The sequence below is a fragment of the Polypterus senegalus genome, chromosome 11 (genome assembly GCF_016835505.1).
Source record: "Polypterus senegalus isolate Bchr_013 chromosome 11, ASM1683550v1, whole genome shotgun sequence".
Lineage (NCBI taxonomy): Eukaryota > Metazoa > Chordata > Cladistia > Polypteriformes > Polypteridae > Polypterus > Polypterus senegalus.
Window position 1 is genome coordinate 103,759,046 of NC_053164.1, and position 24,332 is coordinate 103,783,377.

At 35.4% G+C, this 24,332-nt stretch overlaps 1 protein-coding gene across 1 annotated transcript in view; it reads left to right on the plus strand.

Annotated features, from left to right (window-relative positions):
- The window catches only part of rerg (RAS-like, estrogen-regulated, growth inhibitor), a 279,191-nt gene that overhangs the window by 208,378 nt on the left and 46,481 nt on the right, over positions 1-24,332 (plus strand). Inside the window, exon 3 of the mRNA XM_039769411.1 lies at positions 5,576-5,632. Coding sequence (XP_039625345.1) covers positions 5,576-5,632 — 57 coding nt within the window. The remainder of the gene's footprint in view (positions 1-5,575; positions 5,633-24,332) is intronic.

Sequence of the window (24,332 nt, forward strand, 5' to 3'; positions counted from 1 at the left end):
GAGTGATGGAGTGCTGTAAATGGTCATGAAAATAAAGAAAACACATTGAATGAGGAGGTGTGTCCAAAATTTTGGCCTGTACTGTACATATCAGGTAAACTTGGAGAATCCCCTGCTAATATTGCATGGAAGGCCTATTTCTTTCAATTTTAGAGTCTCCGTTACCACAAGGTCTGCCAGCATATTCTAAGGTTTGTTCCATGGTAGGCACTGACAATCTTGGGGCCTCAACTTTGTGTTCCTGCCTCCACTACTGAGGTCTTCAGCACAGTCAATATGTGATAGATACTGTATTTTTGAGGTGGTGTTTAGTCAGATATTATAGGAAAAACAATCAATATAAAATTGTATTTGATATTTCTAAGATTACTTCATAAATAGGAAATATCCTGTTTTACCCAGTACTGTAGTTATTAAAAACAAGTGGGTAGACTGAGGCCTAATAATTTAGGCGTAAATAAAAATTGACAATGATAGTAATCAGTGTTTTGTTTTTTTTTTACTGCAAAAACATTCAATTTTTTAATTAGATACTTAGATCTAGTACCATATTGACAAGTCATCTAATTAACTGTTATCTGCTTTTTTTAATTTTAACTTATTAGTTCCACTTAAAATGCCCAAAAGAAGCAAAATTCTTTCAGCTCATTATTCCTATAATATACCAAAAATAAAAGTGATGGGATGATATAGAAAATGAACATTTGAGGGTTAAGAAAATGATATACTGTATGTCAACAAACAGATTAATATCAAAACAGAATTTGTGAAACAGATAAAAACAGTGCCAATAAGGCCCAAACATCTAAAGACCATCACAAGTAGCAGTTCCTTACCCAAAACCAATGATTTGTGTAACAAGTGTATTAAGCAACATACTGTATATGTTTAGGTATATCCAGCAGCCATGCCACTTGCACTTCAGAACAGGTCATCAACATCAATCTAAGCATGTTCAGGCCTGGCCAGCACTTGGATGGCAAATCATCTAGGAAAGCTTGGGTTTCTGCAGGAAGAGGTATTGGTGAGGACAGCAGGAGGTGCTTACCCTGTGGTCTGAATGTGGATACTGATGCCCCAGTGCAGTGATGGGATCACTGTGCTGTAAAAATGAAGCTGTCCTTTGGATGAGATGTAAAACTAAGGCCCTGACTCTCTGTGGTAATTAAAGATCCCTGGTCATCCTTTGTAAAGAGCAGGGAGTATCCCGATGTCCAGGGAAAATGGCACACCACCACCTAGTCATTCAGGCCCCCTAATCATTCCCTGTTTTTAATTGGCTATCTCTCTCACCACTTCACTGAAATGTTTGAGAAGTGAGAAAAGTGTTATGTAAATGTAAAGAATTATTATCATTATTATTATTATCACATCTTGTGTCTGGAACAGAGTTGATTTCCTGTATTGCGTTTTAATGATGAGCCTATTTGTTAGGAAAATTGCAAGGAAGACAGTGGATTTGTTTGGGTGGTGTGGGCCTTTAAAATTCATGTAAATTCAAACAAGACACACATTGGTGGTAGAGACATGAGTTGTCATGCCAATGCAATAATTAAGACACTTTCCATATCTTTTTCATGCAGTATGCCCTAGGGCCTTATTAGCATGAATCTTCAGTGTAAGTAGGTAATGAAAAAGGTGAGCAAGGGAAAACAGAAATGGCAATACCTCCTAGCCACTAGAGGGAGCACTGTCCCAGAAGTATAGTGCAGAATTTTAAGGTAAAAGGGTGCAAGATACAATAGGAATCTCTTGGCAGAGCTCTAGCTTAGTGTCTCTGATAGAACTTAAGGTTCTCCCTGAATCGAGGATGACTCTGAACCTAAGCAGAAGTGCCCCAGGATGGGATATAAAGCTGCCTCATTACCAAACTCTTTGATGATGGAGTTGGGAGGAAAGGAAGGATATGGAGTTGACCCATTGGAGGAAGAGAGCCTAGAGACATAGAGAAAGAATGAAAAGCTTAGTGTTTTCCAGTCTGCAGTTAATAAGTACATATGGGGAGCATTTTTTTTCTTACATTTATTTTCAAAAGACCACATGTTTTGATTTACTGATTGAAACTCATTGTTTTGTTACTGACAGTTTTAACAAAGAAATATCTTGTGAGTGAGATGTAGACAATGAGACACACACATTATGGTGCAGCAAAGAGGACAAAACATCTTTCATTACTTGTGGCCATCGGTTTTCCTCAATAAACTTCACTGCAAAGATGCACATTAAAACTTCAAATGCTTTCACAACCAACAAACATTACTTCTGAAAGCAAACCTCTTGTCTTTATGTGTAGAGTTGCCTCTTATGTCAGAATGTACTAGAATGATCCCAGTTTAAATTAATTAAGCATCCCAAAATTATTGCTGGATATTTGTGGTAACTATTTTTATTTTGGAGAGACAGCATATCTGTGGTAGGTTGTATTTTAGTTGCATATTAAAGTGGAGTGGTGGCTTAGCGTGGCTGCCTCATGGCTTCAGAATCCTGGGCAGATATTAAATATGATTTATGTGGGTTTTTTTTTCTAATTTAAGCAGTATTTCAGATTAGGTTAATTGAGGATTCAAAATTAGCTCTGTAACTTTGTGTGTGCATGAGTGTACTTGTGATGGACTAGCATCAAATCAAAAGGGTGCTTCTGGCTCTCTATGAATGAATACAAATGTGGCTGTGCTAAAGCCTATTCTGTTTAAAATCACACCATGTAGCCAAGATGCAAGCAGTTTTATAAGGGGTTAGACACAAAAAGAATTTAAAATGTTAAAATGGCTGGCATGCTGCAGACTATAATGCACTAACATCTGACAAAACAGCTCAGCAGAATATTGCAGTACTGAGAGCCGCAAGATATTCCAGTGGTTTATGCTGCAAAGTTTAGAAATTACATTGATGAGATTAAAGGAACTATATGCTTTTTTCACACAAGCAACATCTGAGATAAAGACAGAGTGAAGCAGTTTAATAAGAGATGGCCTGATAAAAACTGAGCATCTATCAGAATAGGCATAAAGTGTTGAGATTCATTTAAGTTTAAGTTTTTCATCACATGTACACAGTCTCCACAGACTAGAGACAGCATTATTTATTAACACAACATACAAAGTGCACAATTAATACAACAGCAGACGATAGATACAAGAACACACGTGATGTACACTCAACGAGTTGTCAGTACGAGTGTCTGTTCAGTAGCCTTATGACTCATGGATAAAAACCCTCTCAATCTATGGTGCAAGGGCTAAAGGTTCTGTAATATTTGCCGGAATGGAGAGATAAAAGTGATTCTTTAAGAAAGCAGATGTCTATAATAAAACTTTTTGCCATTCTAATGCAACATGTTTTACATATGTCCTGCACAGAAACAATTGTTGTTTTCATAAATATTTTGAGGAGCTTATGAAAAATATGTTTTTAATTAAGACAACCATAATCTTCCCCTCACATCAGAAACTATTCCTTCAACCCTTCACTTACTGTTTCACAAACATTAAACTGCACTCTTATCTGCCTTATCGGCATTAATAAGACTTCTTCTATCCTACCTACACATTCTGCCTTTTACAAGCAAATAGAAAGGTTTAACAAAGGAACCTACACTAATTTTATGAAGTGAAAAATTGCCTGAGAGTAAACGTCAGCTGTAACATTATCCTAGCATAGCTTTTGCTGTGAGTGTTTGACTCAACGACACGTTCAGCCCCCTCAAAGTACTAAAATGATTTGTATTCCTTTTAGAAATTTATTTGTTTGGCTGAAGAAAGCACAGACTTGGAGCTATGGGATAAATTTAACTTAATGACTCATTTTGCAATAAAATGTGTGCTTTGTTGTTTAAGTAATGTGAAGAGCTATTTAGTTATTCTGACCTCTAAGCTACACTGTATTTTGTCTTAAAAAAATATCTTCATGCCAGTGTCCTGATGACATTACCCTTCTAGTGCCATAACCATCTCTGCCAGTTCTGTTATAGATTACCATTAAAACATGAACAGTGTAGCATGTTTCCCTTGCCTTTTATCATTTTGAGCCAGCTTTTGTAAATTCTTGCCTTGAATTTTTTTAGCCGTTTTCTTTAGCTCTGAATAAAACCACTTAAAAAAGCCATTTTTTAAGCAATTTGCTAGAGGAATTTTTTTAGGAAATATTTGATGTCACCTTAAACACAAAGCAATTGAAGTTAATTTAAAGACAGCATACATTTCAGATTATCTTTTATGGAATCATCAGATGTTGAAAAAATTTGTAAATGAGATGCAAAATAGTAGCAGCAAATGGCAGTATGTGGCCTTAAAACAAGTGCCAGCTAAAGTGTGTCTTAAAGATATGGTGTGGTTTACAGCCAGAATTATGCATTTAATATTTGTTGGAATACACGGCAGACTGTTAGTTTTAGTTTGATTGATTTATTTAGATAACCACTATGGATAAATGATTTCTTGAAAGATGATAAATATTCACTTTATATTTTATTTTAACAATTGTCCAAGCTATTTAAAGTATATCTATGTAAGTTGGCCTGTTGAAAATTCTGAATCCATGCCAAATGTGAATGCATTTATCTCAATTACCACACACATTGTTTTACTGGCATGTATTTTAACAAGGAATCTTTTAAGCTTTGCTTGAATATCAGGGTATTACATGTCAGCAGAACGTACTCACTTTTTTTAATATCTACTTCATTGAAATCAACCCTGAGGTAATAGATGAAAAAATGTATTAGTCTACTTAAAAACAGCAAGTGCACAACATTAATGATGACTGAGAAAAAGGAGACTGATGTGAAATTCTAAGAGCAGGATCATAAGTGGTTTTCCTTTTTGAAAGGGAATCATTCCATCCTTTCATTTCCACATGCTTTATTCTATTCTGTTTTAAAGAGTAAAGATATAAGGCTGATATCTGCCCTTAATGAGATGCTAGTTTGTAACAAGCTAGATAAATAAACGATCACACACATATATATATATATATATATATATATATATATATATATATATATATATTTATTTATTCTGGCAATGGCAGCCATCTTAACAGAAGGTCTCAGGTCTGCAGTTCGAAAGTGTAATCCATCTTGAAAACCCATGGAACTGGGGAGATATGCAAGTTTTACTGACAAAGCATTCTTGAGTCTAAAAACTTAAAATCTTTAAATCAAGTTGTCTCACAACATTGAAATTACTCTTAAAAATGTCAATAACCGATTGGGAAAATATTAATATTTAGTTATACCACAAAGTGATTGTTATGCCATAATTCAAATTTGTTGAAATACACTTTTCTGTTTCAACAATCAATGTCAAGTACAACACCGGTGAAGCAAATTAACCCAGTCTGCCACAATTTCTGTTAGGCTTCCAGGCAATAAGTATTTCCATAACTAGCTGTGACAGTTATCTTTGCCAGTCTGTACTGCCAATACTGAACAACTGACACGTTGCTTTTGCTAGAGGATTTGAGTGACTTCTTGTAGACAAGAGCTGAACATTTACTAAAAAAAGCAATTCAGTATTATCTCAAAACATATCAAGTGTAAAAAAGGAACCTAACACTTCCCTTTGTTCTTTCACAGCTCTTGTGGTGAGATTCCTTACCCGACGGTTTATCTGGGAGTATGATCCAACTTTAGGTAAGTAAGACCAGTTAAATTGTGGTCAGTTTCAGAAAGTTATTTGAAATGAAAAATTGATTATAGTTTAATTTTACAATATAATTACTTTTGCTCAGCCTATTTCTTAATATGTCTATTATGTTTGAACTCTCTTTATTAAACCTAAATGCTCTATTTTGTGGAATGATTAGTGGTATAAATAAATGTGTTGGAAACATTTCAATCAGTTTAATGGTCTTTTTTATTGTTCAGTAATTCAAACAACATATTACATGAAATGTCTAAAATTACATGACCTATTTGTTACTCAAGTTAAATGAACTGGTGTTAACATCTAAAAGTGGTACCTGGAGATGCTAAATTTGTTAATCCGGTTGTTAGAATCATTTGTTTATTCTGTAAATGAATGACAGGCTGACTCTTTTGTCAATTAGAAACCATTTATATTTTGAATATTTTTAGTTACTTTGAATGCTGAGTTCCCTAAAAATTTTAATCCAGTTTTTTCCTTATATTTGAAAAATAGTTTTCATCTACAACAGCTGCTTGAAACAGTAGGTTTGTTAGTCCCATTCTTACTGTTTTGTGTCTGAGAAGCCATTTTTTAAGCAATTTGCTAGAGGAATTTTTTTAGGAAATATTTGATGTCACCTTAAACAAAAAGCAATTGAAGTTAATTTAAAGACAGCATACATTTCAGATTATCTTTTATGGAATCATCAGATGTTGAAAAAATTTGTAAATGAGATGCAAAATAGTAGCAGCAAATGGCAGTATGTGGCCTTAAAACAAGTGCCAGCTAAAGTGTGTCTTAAAGATATGGTGTGGTTTACAGCCAGAATTATGCATTTAATATTTGTTGGAATACACGACAGACTGTTAGTTTTAGTTTGATTGATTTATTTAGATTCTAGCCTTCTGAAAGTTGTATTATTAATAGTATTATGAATATTATGAAACAATATACAGTATATTAAATAGCTTACACAATTTATAGCCCAACATCTTTTAAAAGAACTCAGTAAAGTCAATAATGTGCTCCTAATTGTTAAAAAATATTTGATCGCAAATCCTCTATAGACTTAAAAATGATTTTACCTTACTAAGCCTTAGTATTAAAACCTCTAAAATCATCTTTGTTGAACTGGCGTTATATTACTTATTGTAGCAGTTTGTAAATGATGATGCTTTGATGTCCAATTATCGATGTAACAGTATAAGCAAGAACTTTATAATTAAAAATGATTTCAAAATAGTGGAGTTGATAATTGCCTGTGTCTAGAGTGATTTCAAATTGCTTGTTTAATAATATCTATTCAACTATTAAACATGTGTCACCTTGAGGCAGGTAGCCACATAATTTGCACTCTCTGTGCCTCTCACCAAAATTCACCCTTCCTCTACCATTTCTCAAAAGTAATCACTCATTCATTATGCATGTTGTTTGAAATGGCTGACATGGAGCAGCTAGAGATAATACAGAGCATTCTGGTCTTAAATAACAGCATCAAACTCTTAATTATGGTACTCAAAGGCTGAAATCAATATGATAAAGATACAGTATGTCAAGCAAAATCTACTGAAGAGGTGAGAACTCTTAAAGACATATTTTCAGCAACATATGAGTGATTTAGAATACTGGCATTGAAGAAATCATATTAAGTAGTGGGCTACCTGAAGGAAGTGATAGAAGTGATTTAATCAGTTTTATTCTATGACAGCTCTTACCACTGGAAGTGCATGAACTTGTATATTTATGCTACAGATTCCTGATTTTTATTCTGGTCTTGGGTTATTGTCATTTTGTTTCTCCTGCATACAAAATTAGTGGCATGTTTTAATTGAATGCAAGATTCTGTTTTCCTTTCTTGACTTTAGAGCTTATGTCAATCAGAGAACAAAGGCTTTTAACCTGATAATCCTTAGGGCTAAAGCAGTGGACATACAGACTACAGGCTGATATTCAGCTCTTCAAACTGACACTTTCCCTAGCAATCATCTGAGGTTATGAAATATTTTTCATTGCGAATGCAAAAGGAAAAAAATAGAATAAAACTACCGAAATATATTCAGTTTGTTTTGCTCTCTTTTCTTGATTTCTGCTTGCCAAATGTCATCACATATCTTTATTGTTTTTGACATGTCTACTTTCTCACTCTGTTCCTATCAACTGAAAGTTCTTTTCCTACATACTACTCCTGCCAAACTCCTTCTAGGTGTCAAGTGAAAATTCACATCTAAATCATTCATGAGCTTCGTTCCTAAACCATATTTGTTAAGACCTCTGGGCACTACCATTAACCAGTTTTTTCAACATCTCCTTTATTTCTACATTTATCTTTTTCTTTTCTTTTCTGGCTTTTCCTAGTTGATACTATCACTGTTTGGAGGTTAATTTTATATTTTTACAGGCATTCCACTTTTGTTAGTACTTTTATAACACTTTCCACTAAGTTCACGTCAATGAAAAGGGTGTAAATATGTTAAATATGCAGCTTACAATTAACTGGTATAAAATGTTTATGTGTAAATTTTGAGCAATAGGGAATAAAACAAACTGACATATTTGATACTTTTTAATTTAAATTGAATTACGTTTTTCATTCTCTTCCTCTGTATCTTTTTGGTTGAAAAGATTATTGTTACATCTCTCTCTATATATAAAGTCCACCGTCTGTCTGTATGTCTGTCCACTTTTCACGTGAGAACTACTTAACGGATTTAAATCAGGTTTTTTCTATAATTTGCTTGAACATTCCGGTTGATTTTGTGACTTCCTCTCATTGCACTATTATAGTTCATTTGCGGCACCAATTTATTCATATAATTCCAAGGGACAGGCTGTGGGCTGAGAGGAAAGGGAGGCGGGACCTCAGGAGCAGGGAGCCAGGTGGGGCCTCCCTCACTCACGTGCCAGCCTCCGTTCAAGTCGCTGTACCTTGCCTCCGCTTAGCCAGCGATACCTGCTTGTTTAGCAGGTGTTATTATCTAGAGTTGTTAAAGAGTTACGTTTGACGTTTTTGAGAGTGAGAGATCATAGCTACGTCTGTTTTAGATGGTACCTGCTCATTGGCAGGGATATCACAGCCACATGCTCTTCTCCCCACACGGGGGACGCTCTTCCATCAGAGCTTAACACAATCACATACAGTGACAACGTTTGACATTTGAGCATACCTATTTGGCGCTTGGCCAGAGATACCTTGCCAAATTTTTACATTTTTGAGAGATTATTGCTAAATTCTCACCCCTGATAACAAAACCGAAAATATTGTATATCAAGGGGCCCTCAGATACAAAAGCCATCAATATAAATTCTTCTCAATACAAATTATTCAATGTTTTTTTTTTTTTTTTTGATTTTTAAAGTTTGTCCTGTTTCACTACTATGCAGGCAGAGCTGTGGGGGACAGCTAGTTTACTTAAATAAAACAAAAAAGGCATTTTGATTTGTCACTGTTTGTGCAAAAGCCAGACAAATAGGATGCCAGTTCGTCGACAGGAACACTCACCCATATGGCCAAACTTGGGCCTATTTAGAAACATCAATTAATCTAACATTCACAGTAAACATATATGGAGAATTCAACACAGGTAATGACTGCCGAGTATAGCAATACAGTATTATTTAAATCTGCAAGCAGTGCAGAGCCACGTTTGTGCTATACTGCAAAAGCCAAGTAACTGTGTTTCTCAAGTACAATACTTGTTTTGATTTTACTTAGCATCTTATATTTTTGCAGTAGAAGTATCTAATATATTCTAATCTAGGGATTTCCAACCAGCGTGCCATGTCACCCTGGGGTGTCACAATAATCTAGGGCTGCCGCAGAAGCACTTGTTAATTAATTAAGCCAGCATTTTTTTAACATGAATGCTGCTGGTACCAATGATTTTAATGAAAACAATTAGAGTTAGGCTGAGATTAGAAAGATAACATGTCTGCAATTGCAGCATGTTGACGGCCTAAGGTTATCGGTTAGCTGAATTATGGGTATTAGTTTGGGCTTTACTTCAGGAAAATATAGTCTTTCGCTTTATTGAAACTCAGCAAAATTCAGTGTTTTAGTTACTGTCTTTCAGCCCAGCTTGCAAGCAGGATAAACTCCAAAGCCAGTCCCAGTAACCAACCATCGAGGTTGAGGTGCTGATGCTTGCCTGCTTCTGTATGTGTCGTGCCATTACATAGCTACCCCTTCGTGTGTGGGGATATATACAGATGGGGCTCCATCAATGATTGGTTTGGTGAAAGGACTTGAACTTAGGTGAAGAAAGAAAACAGTGATATCGTAATAACACACTGCTTTCTCCATTGTGAAATACAATGAGTTGTAAAATGCATTAGACACTGATTTAAAAATAGCTAAGTATATGCCGAGTAGACCTCTTTAATCACAGCCATTTGGCAAGAAGTTGGGTCTAAGCATGGAAGTCTTCTTCTTCACAAGGAAGCAAGATGGGTATCTAATAGAAATGGGTATCTATAAAAAGACAAAACATGTTATAAGGGTTTGAACTGAAGGATGAAGTATTTTTTAACCCTTCACAGGCAAGACCAATTCTGCATGTCACTTTCAGGCAAAGGTGGGTAATAACGAGTTACATTTACTCTGTTAAATTTACTTAAATAACTTTTAAAACAAATTGTACTTTTACTTGAGTACATTTGTGAAGAAGGAACGCTACTCTTCCACCTCTTACTTTTTTTCCATTAGCTACAGTACGCTATATCTTTGCCAGAGAGAATCCGCCAGTGGATCTACTGCATGACTGTTTCACCAATCAGACGTAGCAACAGTAATCACAAGCCTCTGCTTCACCAATCAGACGTAGCAACAATAATCACAAGCCTCCGTTTCACAAATCAGATGTAGCCATGCAGTCACATCACCACACACAAACTGTCGCAACAGTGGTGTCCTAGCGGCACAAATTCGTCATAGACAGCGGACAGGGAAAGAGAGAATACTGTACCTGTAAAATGAGTGCCAACTCCTGCTGAAGCTTAACTATCACTTCACTGAGTGAAGAACTAGCACGTTATAACTAAACATGCACAGACACAGACAGTCAAGATAAACTGAGACTTCTTGTACGTGCACAAGCTGCCTTGTTTTAATGTTATTTTCTATTAGCTGTGCTATTTGTAGGAAGTGAATATACAGTATTATATTGTCAGTGTACAGCAGGGGTGCCCACACTGTTTTCGGCTTGCTATATATGCTATATATATATATATATATATATATATATATATATATATATATATATACAGTGGTGTGAAAAACTATTTGCCCCCTTCCTGATTTCTTATTCTTTTGCATGTTTGTCAAACAAAATGTTTCTTATCATCAAACACATTTAACCATTAGTCAAATATAACACAAGTAAACACAAAATGCAGTTTTTAAATGATGGTTTTATTATTTAGGGAGAAAAAAAATCCAAACCTACATGGCCCTGTGTGAAAATGTAATTGCCCCTTGTTAAAAATAACCTAACTGTGGTGTATCACACCTGAGTTAAATTTCCGTAGCCACCCTCAGGCCTGATTACTGCCACACCTGTTTCAGTCAAGAAATCACTTAAATAGGAGCTGCCTGACACAGAGAAGTAGACCAAAAGCACCTCAAAAGCTAGACATCATGCCAAGATCCAAAGAAATTCAGGAACAAATGAGAACAGAAGTAATTGAGATCTATCAGTCTGGTAAAGGTTATAAAGCCATTTCTAAAGCTTTGGGACTCCAGCGAACCACAGTGAGAGCCATTATACACAAATGGTAAAACATGGAACAGTGGTGAACCTTCCCAGGAGTGGCCGGCCGACCAAAATTACCCCAAGAGCGCAGAGACGACTCATCCAAGAGGTCACAAAGACCCCAGGACAACGTCTAAAGAACTGCAGGCCTCACTTGCCTCAATTAAGGTCAGTGTTCACGACTCCACCATAAGAACGAGACTGGGCAAAACGGCCTGCATTGCAGATTTCAAGACGCAAACCACTGTTAAGAAAAAGAACATTAGGGCCCGTCTCAATTTTGCTAAGAAACATCTCAATGATTGCCAAGACTTTTGGGAAAATACCTTGTGGACTGATGAGACAAAAGTTGAACTTTTTGGAAGACAAATGTCCCGTTACATCTGGCGTAAAAGGAACACAGCATTTCAGAAAAAGAACATCATACCAACAGTAAAATATGGTGGTGGTAGTGTGATGGTCTGGGGTTGTTTTGCTGCTTCAGGACCTGGAAGGCTTGCTGTGATAGATAGAACCATGAATTCTACTGTCTACCAAAAATCCTGAAGGAGAATGTCCGCCATCTGTTCATCAACTCAAGCTGAAGCGATCTTGGGTGCTGCAACAGGACAATGACCCAAAACACACCAGCAAATCCACCTCTGAATGGCTGAAGAAAAACAAAATGAAGACTTTGGAGTGGCCTAGTCAAAGTCCTGACCTGAATCCAATTGAGATGCTATGGCATGACCTTAAAAAGGCGGTTCATGCTAGAAAACCCTCAAATAAAGCTGAATTACAACAATTCTGCAAAGACGAGTGGGACAAAATTCCTCCAGAGCGCTGTAAAAGACTCATTGCAAGTTATCGCAAACGCTTGATTGCAGTTATTGCTGCTAAGGGTGGCCCAACCAGTTATTAGGTTCAGGGGCAATTACTTTTCACACAGGGCCATGTAGGTTTGGATTTTTTTTTCTCCCTAAATAATAAAACCATCATTTAAAAACTGCATTTTGTGTTTACTTGTGTTATATTTGACTAATGGTTAAATGTGTTTGATGATTAGAAACATTTTGTGTGACAATCATGCAAAAGAATAACAAATCAGGAAGGGGCAAATATTTTTCACACCACTGTATATATATATATATATATATATATATATATATATATTCATACAGTATATATACTGAGTATACATTTTACATAAAATATATGTTGTTGTACCTTGCATATATGGAGGACTATTTCGGACAAAATTAAATAAATAAATAAATGCGCAAATAAATAAAAGTACTGTGAAATGTAAGCATAAATAAATAAATGTGTCACGAAACATGTTTTTTGTTGCTTATTTATTTATTTCATTTTGTCCGTAACATTCCTTCAAACCATCATGAAATATGACTTGAAATAAAACTGTCACTTTCACTCGTCAAAGTTGAGAGGGTGGGCTCTAACATGCCTTCTAGTTACTGATTGGTGAATCAATAGCACAAGAATTAATTAGAAAAATGCTTACTACTGCCGATGAAATGGATTCTGCCAAAGATATTACGTATTTCAGTGAGAGAATTGAAGATTTATCGGAAGAAATTACAATGTTGGCGGCCCTTTTAGACTCTGATATAGATTAAACTATTTTTGAAATTATCGAAGAACAGGTGGAACGAACTCTACTACAATCCAGTACAGGTGACACAGTTCCCTGCTCTGGAAGTCCATCCCTTGACATTCCAGCTGAATCAATAGAACATCTTCTGTTATACAGTTTAAAAGTATGACAGAATGCAGATCTATATGGTGTATCGGAGAAGATAGTGTGCAGTTATTATAAAGTGTTACTGCATTTATAAAGTGGTTGCTAATGCCAATTAATGTGGAAGCGATGCTTTCTAAATGATGAACAAAGTATTTAGTCATGCTTAACTAATGCTTCATAGTGTGCAGTTATTATAAAGTGTTACCATTTTTTTTAATCCCTTCTTTAGTTTATATAAATTGGAAGGCTAACTAGATCACTTAGATAGCCGGAGTTTTGCAGTGACTCACGCGTTTGATCATGCGTGCGGGATGACCAGTGTGTTAGAAGAAAATTGATCTCAGACTGGCCGCCCTGTATGTCAATCAAGTGGCAAATGCCATAGAGAGGATATATGATCTACCTGCACTACCTTTCCAATCTGCCAGTCGATCGCAATCGATGTTTTGGGCACCCCTGGTGTACAGTATATCTTGTCACAGTAAGTAGATTGCACTGTTCAAACATAAATGTTACCTAGTGTAGGTATTGGCTTCAATAGCTTTGTTGTGAGAAACTAAGATTTGGAACTTTATGTTTTTTGTGCATCTTTATTTTGTAAAGATGTTATTTATTTTTACTAATTTTTTATTTTATTATTTGGAAATAGCAGAATTTGCACATTATTTTATTTTATTACAACATTCCTAAAAAATAAATAATTTATTATGATCAAACAATTACTCAGTACTTGAGTAGTCTTTTCACCAAGTACTTTTTTACTCTTGAGTAATTTTTTGGATGACTACTTTTTACTTCTACTTGAGTAATATTATTTTGAAGTATTTTGTAATACTTACAAAAGTAAGTATTTTGTACTCGAGTACAATTTTTGGCTACTCTACCCACCTCTGCTTACAGGTGATACTTAGATTATAAAATTATCATACTTAGTTGATACCTTTGAACATCCATCGTCCAACCCGCTGAATCCGAACACAGGGTCACGGGGGTCTGCTGAAGCCAATCCCAGCCAACACAGGGCACAAGGCAGGAACCAATCCTGGGTAGGGTGCCAACCCACCGCAGGACACATACACAAACACACCCACACACCAAGCACACACTAGGGCCAATTTAGAATCGCCAATCCACCATGTCTTTGGACTGTGGGATGAAACCAGATCAAACCCACGCAGACATGGGGAGAACATGCAAACTCCACACAGGGAGGACCCGGGAAGCGAACCCAGGTCTCCTAACTGCGAGGCAGCAGCGCTACCACTGCGCCACCGTGCCGCCCTCCTTTGAACATTTAAACATAATTAATTCCAACATGCAAGAAAAATCTCACAATAACTTATCTTCCATTGATCCAATCAAAACTTTGGGGGATAGGTTTGGCTTGAGGATCGCCATGGTGGAATAAGTCAACATATAGATAACTGTATGTTATTACATGATTCTGCAACAGAGATTAAACAGATCATGTCATTGAGAATCTTGAAGTATAGGAAAAAATATTTTTATTTTCCAAACTTTTATACTGAATAGTATCTATATGAAAATATGGGTTGAGGACCCAATCGGTGTCAAGCTATTCTAAGCTCAGCCTTACATTGAAAAAGAAATTATTTGAAGTGTGTAGTTATGATAGTATACAATTTAAACATAAAGAAGTGCTTCTTGAAAAATTATGGATAGAAATGAAGAATGAACATCTTTGAATTAAGGAAAATCTCTGCTACAAATTATAAAAATGTTATATGTGTGAGTTAGGAATTCCTGCATTATATGAACTAACACAATAGAAAGACTACAAAATGATTGAGCAAGTAATGAGAGTATGTCTCTCCAGTATTCTACTTAATATAAAAAAGAACTGTGAATCGTCTGTCAGGTCTAAATATCTTACTGAAAAGCTACAGTCACTAACTAGATTAGTCTGTTTAGTTTATGCCATAGTTACCTATAGTCAATGGATATGCAGTGTCCCTGAAGATGAAATAAAGTTTATGCCTCTGGTGACACTGGATAACGGTGTAATTGGGAAGAGCGTCTACCAGAAAATTGCCTACAGGTGCCACAAAATTAAAACTTAAGGGTGCCATCATTAAAAAAAAAAAAGGTTGAAAAGCACTTCTATTCCATGTACATCTGACAAACCTTTGATGTTGACTATCTTCAAAATTAGAATCAAAAGAAAATCTGATAGATATATTTTCATGGTCTTAGCACAATAAAAGCAAACAATTGCAGTATAATATAAATCTAAGAAAGTAATATTGTGCAAAAGTGAAAATAATAATAATAACATCAAAAAAGATAAAAATAACAAAAATAAAAGCAACATTTAGATTTACCAGACAGTAAAAGGGTTGGATAGATTTAGACTTAGTATAACAGCCATGATTATAATGTGTGCACTTTCCTTGATCTTTGCCTTTTACGTTTGATCTTGCACTATGTCAATGTTCATCTTCCTAGTCTACTTTCATCTGAGAAACAGCAATACTGATCAAAGTCTGTATTTTATTTTAAGTTTTGGAAACATTTGTATTATTAGTAGATTTATTTTCTTTTAGATTGCCAGCCCAGCTTGCCTAATTCTTTATCCCAGTGCTGTTTTTCAATGTAAAATGGTAATTGCTAGTTAAAGAAAAAAATCAATTAATATTTATTTATATTTTATAATTTTTTCAATACACATGTTATGAGGCCGCTCAAAGAGGGATTTTCTTGCATACACTTTACTACAATAAAATGGTAGTTTTGTGGCTCATGTTTCAAGTGTTAGATGAGTTAGAAATAAAATAGGTTTTGAAGGCCAAACGTGTAACCTTACTGAAAAAGTTATTTTAATGACATGTATTATCATTATGTGAAAAGTGACACATTTCCCATTCTAAATTACACAGAGCAATATTTTGTGATAAAACTGTTGAAGATTTGCAAACACCGAATGTATTATTTCACATTCTTTGTATCCAGAGAATGCTTTGAAGTGTGCTGTTATGCTACTCTTCTTAGTTAATGCATACTGACAGAGTATTGGCAACATTTTCTTAGCAGGCTAAATCTCTGTTCTTTGTACAGTATATGTGTACGGTATTACTTTTCTTGATCTCTTCTCTAAGTGCTTTATCCTTATCTGTATGTTTGCTCTCCTAGCTGGACATCAAAGGAAGCAAAAAAGAAAAAAATAATTACACCTGATTGAATGCATGTTATAAATGTAACCAAGACTAAAATTACACAATATGAATTCTCAGAACTAGAGCTGTAAGAGTTTCTTCAAAACACTTTGAACTTTCTAACTTGTCATTAACTTCAAAAGCAACTCTAAAAAAAAAAATTAATCAGGTCTGGAAATTAAAATAATCATGGTGGACAGTGTTACCACCCCTATGTTTTTCTACCTAGATCTATGTTTTTCTGCTTCTGTCTGCGTTTCTGTTTTTGTTTCCCAAGTCTATGTTTTTTCATCACAATCATTTATTTCTTTTAGCACAATTCTTGAACTACAGTTTCTTGTTTATATAAATTTCTTGTTTCATACATCTTAACAAAAACTTAGCAACTCTCTGAAATGTAGTTACAACTTGTGATTGGTGACATATGCCTTGACGTCACATCCTGCACATTGCACATGCCTTAATGCCAGTAGCTCGTGTGCTGATAGCAAAAGAGATCATTAAATATCAACTGCTACACTTGAATACCACCAAAATCTGTTGTCAAGGACATTAAAGAAGGACCCTGCCATAAACGATCTTGTGAGAAAATGAAAAAGTACAAACAGGAAAACTTAAAGTAAAAGATGTAGATTTGAGTGAGGATGAGTCTTGTTTAATGTTTTGCTCCAAAGCTTGAATTTGACACTACCTGCTTATCAGGAATATGATAGTTTTTTTGATACTTAGATTTAATTGGCAGACATGTGCTGCTGTTGTATTTAATTAGAAAATTCCTTGTATACCTTATTAAACATGTCAATGTTTTTCTGTGTTTATTTGGTTACATGTTCTATGTTTTTCCTAAAAGTCAGAGTGCCAACACTGATGGTGGATAAGATAATATGCATTGTATATCTACTAGAGATATTTATTTTTTAATTGTACAGGTTTATTTATTTGTCAGTTCAATTTTCAAACTTCCATACTGTACAGTATTTGAGTTTATATTTATAAAGAACATATTACACTCAGTAGTCACTTTATGCAGTACACCCATTTACTATGAGGGATCTCTTTTTGTATTTATCATGGGCTGATTTTTTCAAAACATGGATTCAAAAAGGTTCTACAAATATTTCTTGGGGATTTTGGTTTATGGTGGCTTAGCAGCATAGCAAAGATCCTAAAGATTTTTTTCCAGCCACACATCATTGCTGCAAACTTCCCAATTAGCAAAACAATCAGCATTTTGAGTAAAGAGTTTAGGCCATATTGTGGCATTCAGGTGATGATCTACTCTTATGAAAAGTTCTACAATATGAAGGCAAATAAATAATTTCAAACATCATTACAATACCATCAACAGGCAGCCTGTTCATACTAAATAGGATGGACCCAGGGATCTGTATGTTCATCACAAATTAAGATTAGGCAGAGTAGGCAACATTTTTTGAATCTTCAGTTATCCATTCTGAATTATTTTTCTCCAGAGTTAACTGCCCATCCTACACTAGTCATCATTTGACACAAGGCATGAACAATACTAGGAATGTGGGAGGAAACCCACGCAGACAACATACAAACTCCACACAGGGAACACTCGGTGGGGGAAAAACCCTGGTCTTATTCTTGCGAGGCAGCAGCATTACCACTGTGCCACCCTTGTTAATTGTCATTATTTAGATATAATTAAGGATGCAACTCTGCAGAAATTAGGTAAATAGGAAAAGACAAAAGGGAGTCAAGAATTGAAAGCTATGGCAAAGATACAAATATTTCTAAACTCCTTATAAACATAAATCTCACACTGCTTTGCTTTTCTGAGTTTAGAATAAGAAGAAACACATGTCCAGCTAATTAAATAATGAGATCAATTAAAGGTAAAATGACCCACTGATTATGGTTCGAACAAAGACCTGCAGCCAGTGAGAAACACTAGTTTAGCACCTCGCTTATTCAGATGACTGACCAAACATCTTAACTGTTGTCTTCATTCTGCATACTGTATATAGAGATGCAAACAAATGTTTGGTTATTTGGAGAAGCAGGCAATTTGCTTTAACCTAAAAATTAAAATACATTAAGAATAATGTAGTAAAGTTTGAAATAGGCCTGTGGTCTATAAAAATCTGGCAAGGAAATTTTTAACAGCTTTTAGTAATAATAGATAGATAGATAGATAGATACTTTATTAATCCCCAAGGGGAAATTCACATACTCCAGCAGCAGCATACTGATAAAAACAATATTAATTAAATAAAAATGCAGTGCAGTTAAAAAATGCAAGGTTGAGAGTGCAAGGCAGATATAACAGACAATAATTTTGTATAATGTTAATGTTTACCCAATGGGTGGAATTGAAGAGTCGCATAGTGTGGGGGAGGAACGATCTCCTCAGTCTGTCAGTGGAGCAGGACAGTGACAGCAGTTTGTCGCTGAAGCTGCTCCTCTGTCTTGAAATGATACTGTTCAGTGGATGCAGTAGATTCTCCATGATTGACAGGAGCCTGCTCAGTGCTTGTTGCTCCGCCACATATGTCAAACTGTCCACCTCCATGCCTACAATAGAGCCTGCTTTCTTCACCAGTTTGTCCAGGCGTGAGGCATCCCTCTTCTTTATGCTGCCTCCCCAGCACACCACCGCATAAAAGAGGGCGTCGCCACAACTGTCTGATAGAACATCTGCAGCATCTTATTGCAGATGTTGAAGGACCCCAGCCTTCTAAGGAAGTATAGTCGGCTCTGTCCTCTCCTGCACAGAGCATCAGTATTGGCAGTCCAGTCCAATTTATCATCCAGCTGCACTCCCAGGTATTTATAGGTCTGCACACTGTCACCTCTGATGATCACAGGGTCCATGAGGGGCCTGGGCCTCCTAAAATCCACCACCAGCTCCTTGGTTTTGCTGGTGTACTGTTGTAGGTGGTTTGAGTCGCACCATTTAACAAAGTCCTTGATTAGGTTCCTATACTCCTCCTCCGTGGCTGGACCGAGTTGTTTTGGAAGTCCAATGTATATAGGCTGAACAGGACTGAAGAAAGTACAGTCCCCTGCGGCGCTCCTGTGCTGCTGACCACAATGTCAGACCTGCAGTTCCCGAGATGCACATACTGAGGTCTGTCTATAAGATAGTCCACGATCCATACCACCAGGTATGAATCTACTCTCATCTCTATCAGCTTGTACTATAATGAAATAATTACAGTGCTGCATGTAATTATGTTACGTACCACCACGTGTTATAATCCACATGTATTCCATCTTTTCACATTGTACTACAACTGTATATCGCATTTGTACTCTTATCTCACCAAAGTTGTAATTCTGTATTAATATTAATAGTATCTTCTTAAATTATTATGCACTAAAGCATAATGTGATTGGTTCCTGCCTTGCACCCTGTGTTGGCTGGGATTGACTCCAGCAGACCCCCGTGACCCTGTGTTCGGATTCAACGGGTTGGAAAATGGATGGATGGATGGATATTGTTGGCCAGCGTTACTTTATGATGACCAAGTGTAAATGGTAACAAAATAGGTGCTGTTTTATTTGCATCTCATTATAATTTGTTCAATGGTTAAGGAATAAGAAATAATGTCAAACTTTTTTTTTTTTTAAGAAGTGTCTGAAATAAAGCAAGCAATAATGTTCTCTGAAACTGAATAGACATTTATGCACTACAAACTATGGTACCAATAATCATCTCTCATCCAGGAGAAGTAAAACTAACATCCATCCATCCATTATCCAACCTGCTATATCCTAACTACAGGGTCACGGTGGTCTGCTGGAGCCAATCCCAGCCAACACAAGGCGCAAGGCAGGAAATAAACCCCAGGCAGGGCACCAGCCCACCGCAGTAAAACTAATATTCTTATTAATTTCTTAGTGTGCTAAATCAGTGCAAGGTATTAAAGTTTTTTTCTGAAATGGTTCAAGAGATAAAACATTGTCAGGAGTTTGTGCCAGGGTTGTTACAAAGAAACAAACCGATTGCTTGCCAAGTGCAAAATACAAGGCAAAGTCAATTGCATTGAAGAATAAAGATTAAAAAAGTGTGACTTTGTTAGAATATGTGAATTTCCCCTTGGGATTAATAAAGTATCTATCTATCTATCTATCTATCTATCTATCTATCTATCTATCTATCTATCTATCTATCTATCTATCTATCTATCTATCAGCAAAAAACATATTCATAATCCTTGCATTCAATAATCCCTGTTGGATTCATACTTATTGAATTATCATTTGAGAGAAACTACAAAACAAATTAATAAAACACGCTTCCCATAACATTGAGACTGAAAACAGAGCTTGGCCAAACCGTCAAATTTAACAAATACATCAATTAACAAGAAAGACTGATTTCAGAGAATTAAAATAAACAAATGCCTACAGTCAGTGCAACCCCTTAATACCAGAGTTGTTGCCTCTTATTTAAAGTTATTCTTTAATCATTTAAAAATGGAGGTAACTCAGTTTCAATAAGTAGTATACTGTAGTCTTTAATAATGTATGGGGAAAAAGGATCTTATGCATTGTTGGCAGTAGTATTAATATGGGGTGCTTCACAAAATTAAACATAGGAAAATAGTAGATATTCAATTTCTATCCCTGCCATTCTGAATTAATGTTTATTTTAGTCAAATTTTTAGTAAATGGATTCAAGTAAACATTATTTGGAAAGTGAGAGAGAATCTTCAAGAGTTCAATTGTACTTTAAACAGATTTAAGGCTAATGAGTTTCATGTTTAAACAATTGTTTTTGTTTCTAATCTTGTATAATCATCCTAAAGAATTTATTCAAAGTAACAATGTTTATTATCATTGATTATACTCCTTCTTAGCTTCCTCATACTTTATATAATCAGTTTGGAAATAGTCGATTTCCTCTGTTAAAACTATGATTAATCTTCATCTGTGCATTATGATTACTCAAAATATATTTATTCAATTGCATGAAAGGTACATTTTAATATTCTCTAAATGTGTGATGGAAGATAGATGCTTATACCAGGAATCTGCCATCATATTTTCATGGAAATATCAACAAAGGGAAGATCATTTGTCTTGGCTTCCTAAGAGCCAAACATAAATACTGTAGCACTGAGTATTTCTGGGAACATAAGAGAGGACCACACAAAAACATATTTTTCCTCAGTAACATAGACACTGGTAAAAAAAAAAAATCCTGTCCTTAAGGATGAAGACCATGTATGAGATTAAAAGTCAAATCAACAAACAACTATCTTTCTTTTGTATTTACTAAACCCGATGCTTATTGGTACATTCTGTTCTGCAAAGGATCTATTTCCTCTTCTGCTAACACGTTTTCTGAAGTTTTTTTCTTAATTACATATACAGTAATACCCCTAATTATTTATGTCTGCTTTATTAAAAGCTCAATAAAATCATACGTACATTTGGTGCTTTTTTATTTAAAAGCTGATGTTTATTAGGATATTACATGGAGTATAATTTAAGATTATCATGTACATTAACAAATGTAAGCATAGGTCAATGAATATAATGGACCCCAGACACAAAAACCTAGTAAATATGCTGTGTAAATTTTGGAAATAGAACAAAAGACAGTATCAGCCATGCATGACATTTTTTTCAAAATGTATATATAAAATTTACCTGTTACAGTTTATCTCCTTCATAGCAAGTCACTATTGTCAGAGGAAGGTTAATGTCATACCATAAACTTCAATAGATAATCTTTGGCAAGGCTTTTACTGCTGTATTTTCCCTTTATTTTCAGGGAAGAGTCCCTCTTACTACTGTTCTCGTGATGGAGCTTCATCTTTACTATCTGCCTGTAAAGTAAGGGATGATGGGCTGTAATACCTGGTTTAAATTTTGGCTACTTGTAAAAGTTAGCTCTTGTTTTTTTATTATTCAGTTTTATTCTCTCAGTGACATGCACGTGGTACAACGAATTTACCTTTTCCTCTCTGAGTTGATTGCATTTATCTCCATTCTTTTCACAAGAGCAGCGCTCTGGCTATTGCCTGCTCAGAACTATTTGTTGTACTAGCAATCAAACATACAGTGTCCCATGACCGCTATCAGACTGGACAAAGGCAGGACCGTAGCAACAGACAGCTTCTTCACAGCGCTTTCGCCGGTTAATAGACTGCTGCACCACAACACAACTCTGCTTGGCACCATAAGTAAAATGTGACTTCCACTTGCAGGTAAAGTCACTTTAATATGCGAACAATCCGCCACGCTAGTGTTTAAATCTAACAGCGCTGTGCTGACGGTGTATGCACCCAAAAAGATGAAGTTTTTGATTTCAGTCTGTAACAGCCGGTGTAAAGTTTGGGCGCATACACTGTCAGATCTAAACACTAGTGTGGTGAATTGCTTGCATACTAAAGTGACTAAAATGACTTTAGCTGCAGGTGGAAGTCCCATTTTACTTATAATGAAATGCATGTATTCCAGATAACGATATACTGTATTATTTACCCTATACAACTCCAGATCTCACACGCAGTTAAGGATCCTTGGCTTGAGCTGGGAAACTCTTTTTGCCGGAGCTGAGCTCCATCAAGGCGGAGGATGAGAAAGCAGGCTGCTTGCTGCTTGTGCTGATTGACACATTTACAAAACAAAAGACACTGATGGAGAGGTGTGAAGGGATTTAAGTTGGCCCGGGATTACAAGTTTTTTTCGTAGGCTTTAGGAATTCTAGTGTTAATATAATAACAGGAAATCATTTGAAAGCCATAATTAGTTAAAACACTAAACTAAAACTAGAATTGAGCTATGACCATCACTCAAGCAGTCTGAAAGTAAATTCAAAACAATGACAAGCATTGGAATTCACTGAAATCAACCATCCACCTAAACTGTTTTCATTCATAAAATTGTTGGTTTATTAAAGTTTGTCATTATGACATAATCTGTCTTATTGAAAAACCTTTAAAATGCAAATCCTAAGGCTTATATAACAATGAGTAACTTTTTTTGATGTATAACAAAAGAGTCTTGCACCTAGTATAATAACTCTTCAGTAACATATAATATTTAGAGCATGGTAATTTAGCAGATAATAACATTTCTAAAATTATATTGTGAACAATATAAGGATATTGTAATGTGTTTACTTAAATAAGTAAATATTATATAACATACCGTACACATCAAAAGGCTTAATTCAATTAACAAGCTATTGTCATGAAATTATGGTATTTGTGCATCATTAGTTATACCCTATGCTTGTCTTGGGCTCATATGTCCATTTAGATGGTGTCAACAGTTGTTCCCTAAAGATGCCCATTTGTAATATTTAGAAATTTCCTTTTTTATGTTTTTGCTAACCTAAACTTCAAATTTAAATCTCTGTCAGTTTACTGCTTAAGTTTTCACCAATTTAGGTATTTCATTGCATTTCAACTGATTAAATTTGAAGTAAAACTGGAAAAACTGTGATCAAGCTAATTAGAGAGGTGTCATCAGCTACTGTTTAGGCACATTACTTTATACAGTATAAATAATGTATATAGTACAATAGCAAAACAGACTATAATTGTCATAGAGGACCTTCAGTGGATCAAGAGCTCTTTGGCAAAATTCACAGACTGTTGTCAGAGCTCAAAGGTTCACTAAGCCTTAATTATACTTTTTCAATTATTTTGTAGCTTTGAAATTTGTAGTTCAGTGTCGAGGTACTGAAAATCCTGTACTGTTCCAAGCCAAAGCTATACTCAAATTCTTTGATTTCTGTCATTAAATTTACATTTCATATTGTTTACTTCTTATTTCTTGTTTACTTCTTCCAAGACACAAATTTATTTTGTAACAACTGAGTTGTTTAAAGCCATAGTAATGAGAAGAATCTGAAATACTGTATGTCAAAAAGCACAAAAAAAAGTTAAGAGAGACCAATGTGTGAGCAGAATGTAATATTGGAAATACACCAGAATGGAATAAAACCTTAGAGCATCAGCAGAAGATTGTCCAGATGAGGTCTCCCACTTTCCCTTATGCCATCTCTCTCTCTCTCTATCTCTCTTTCTCCCCCTCTTCTGTTCCTCTCCTTCTC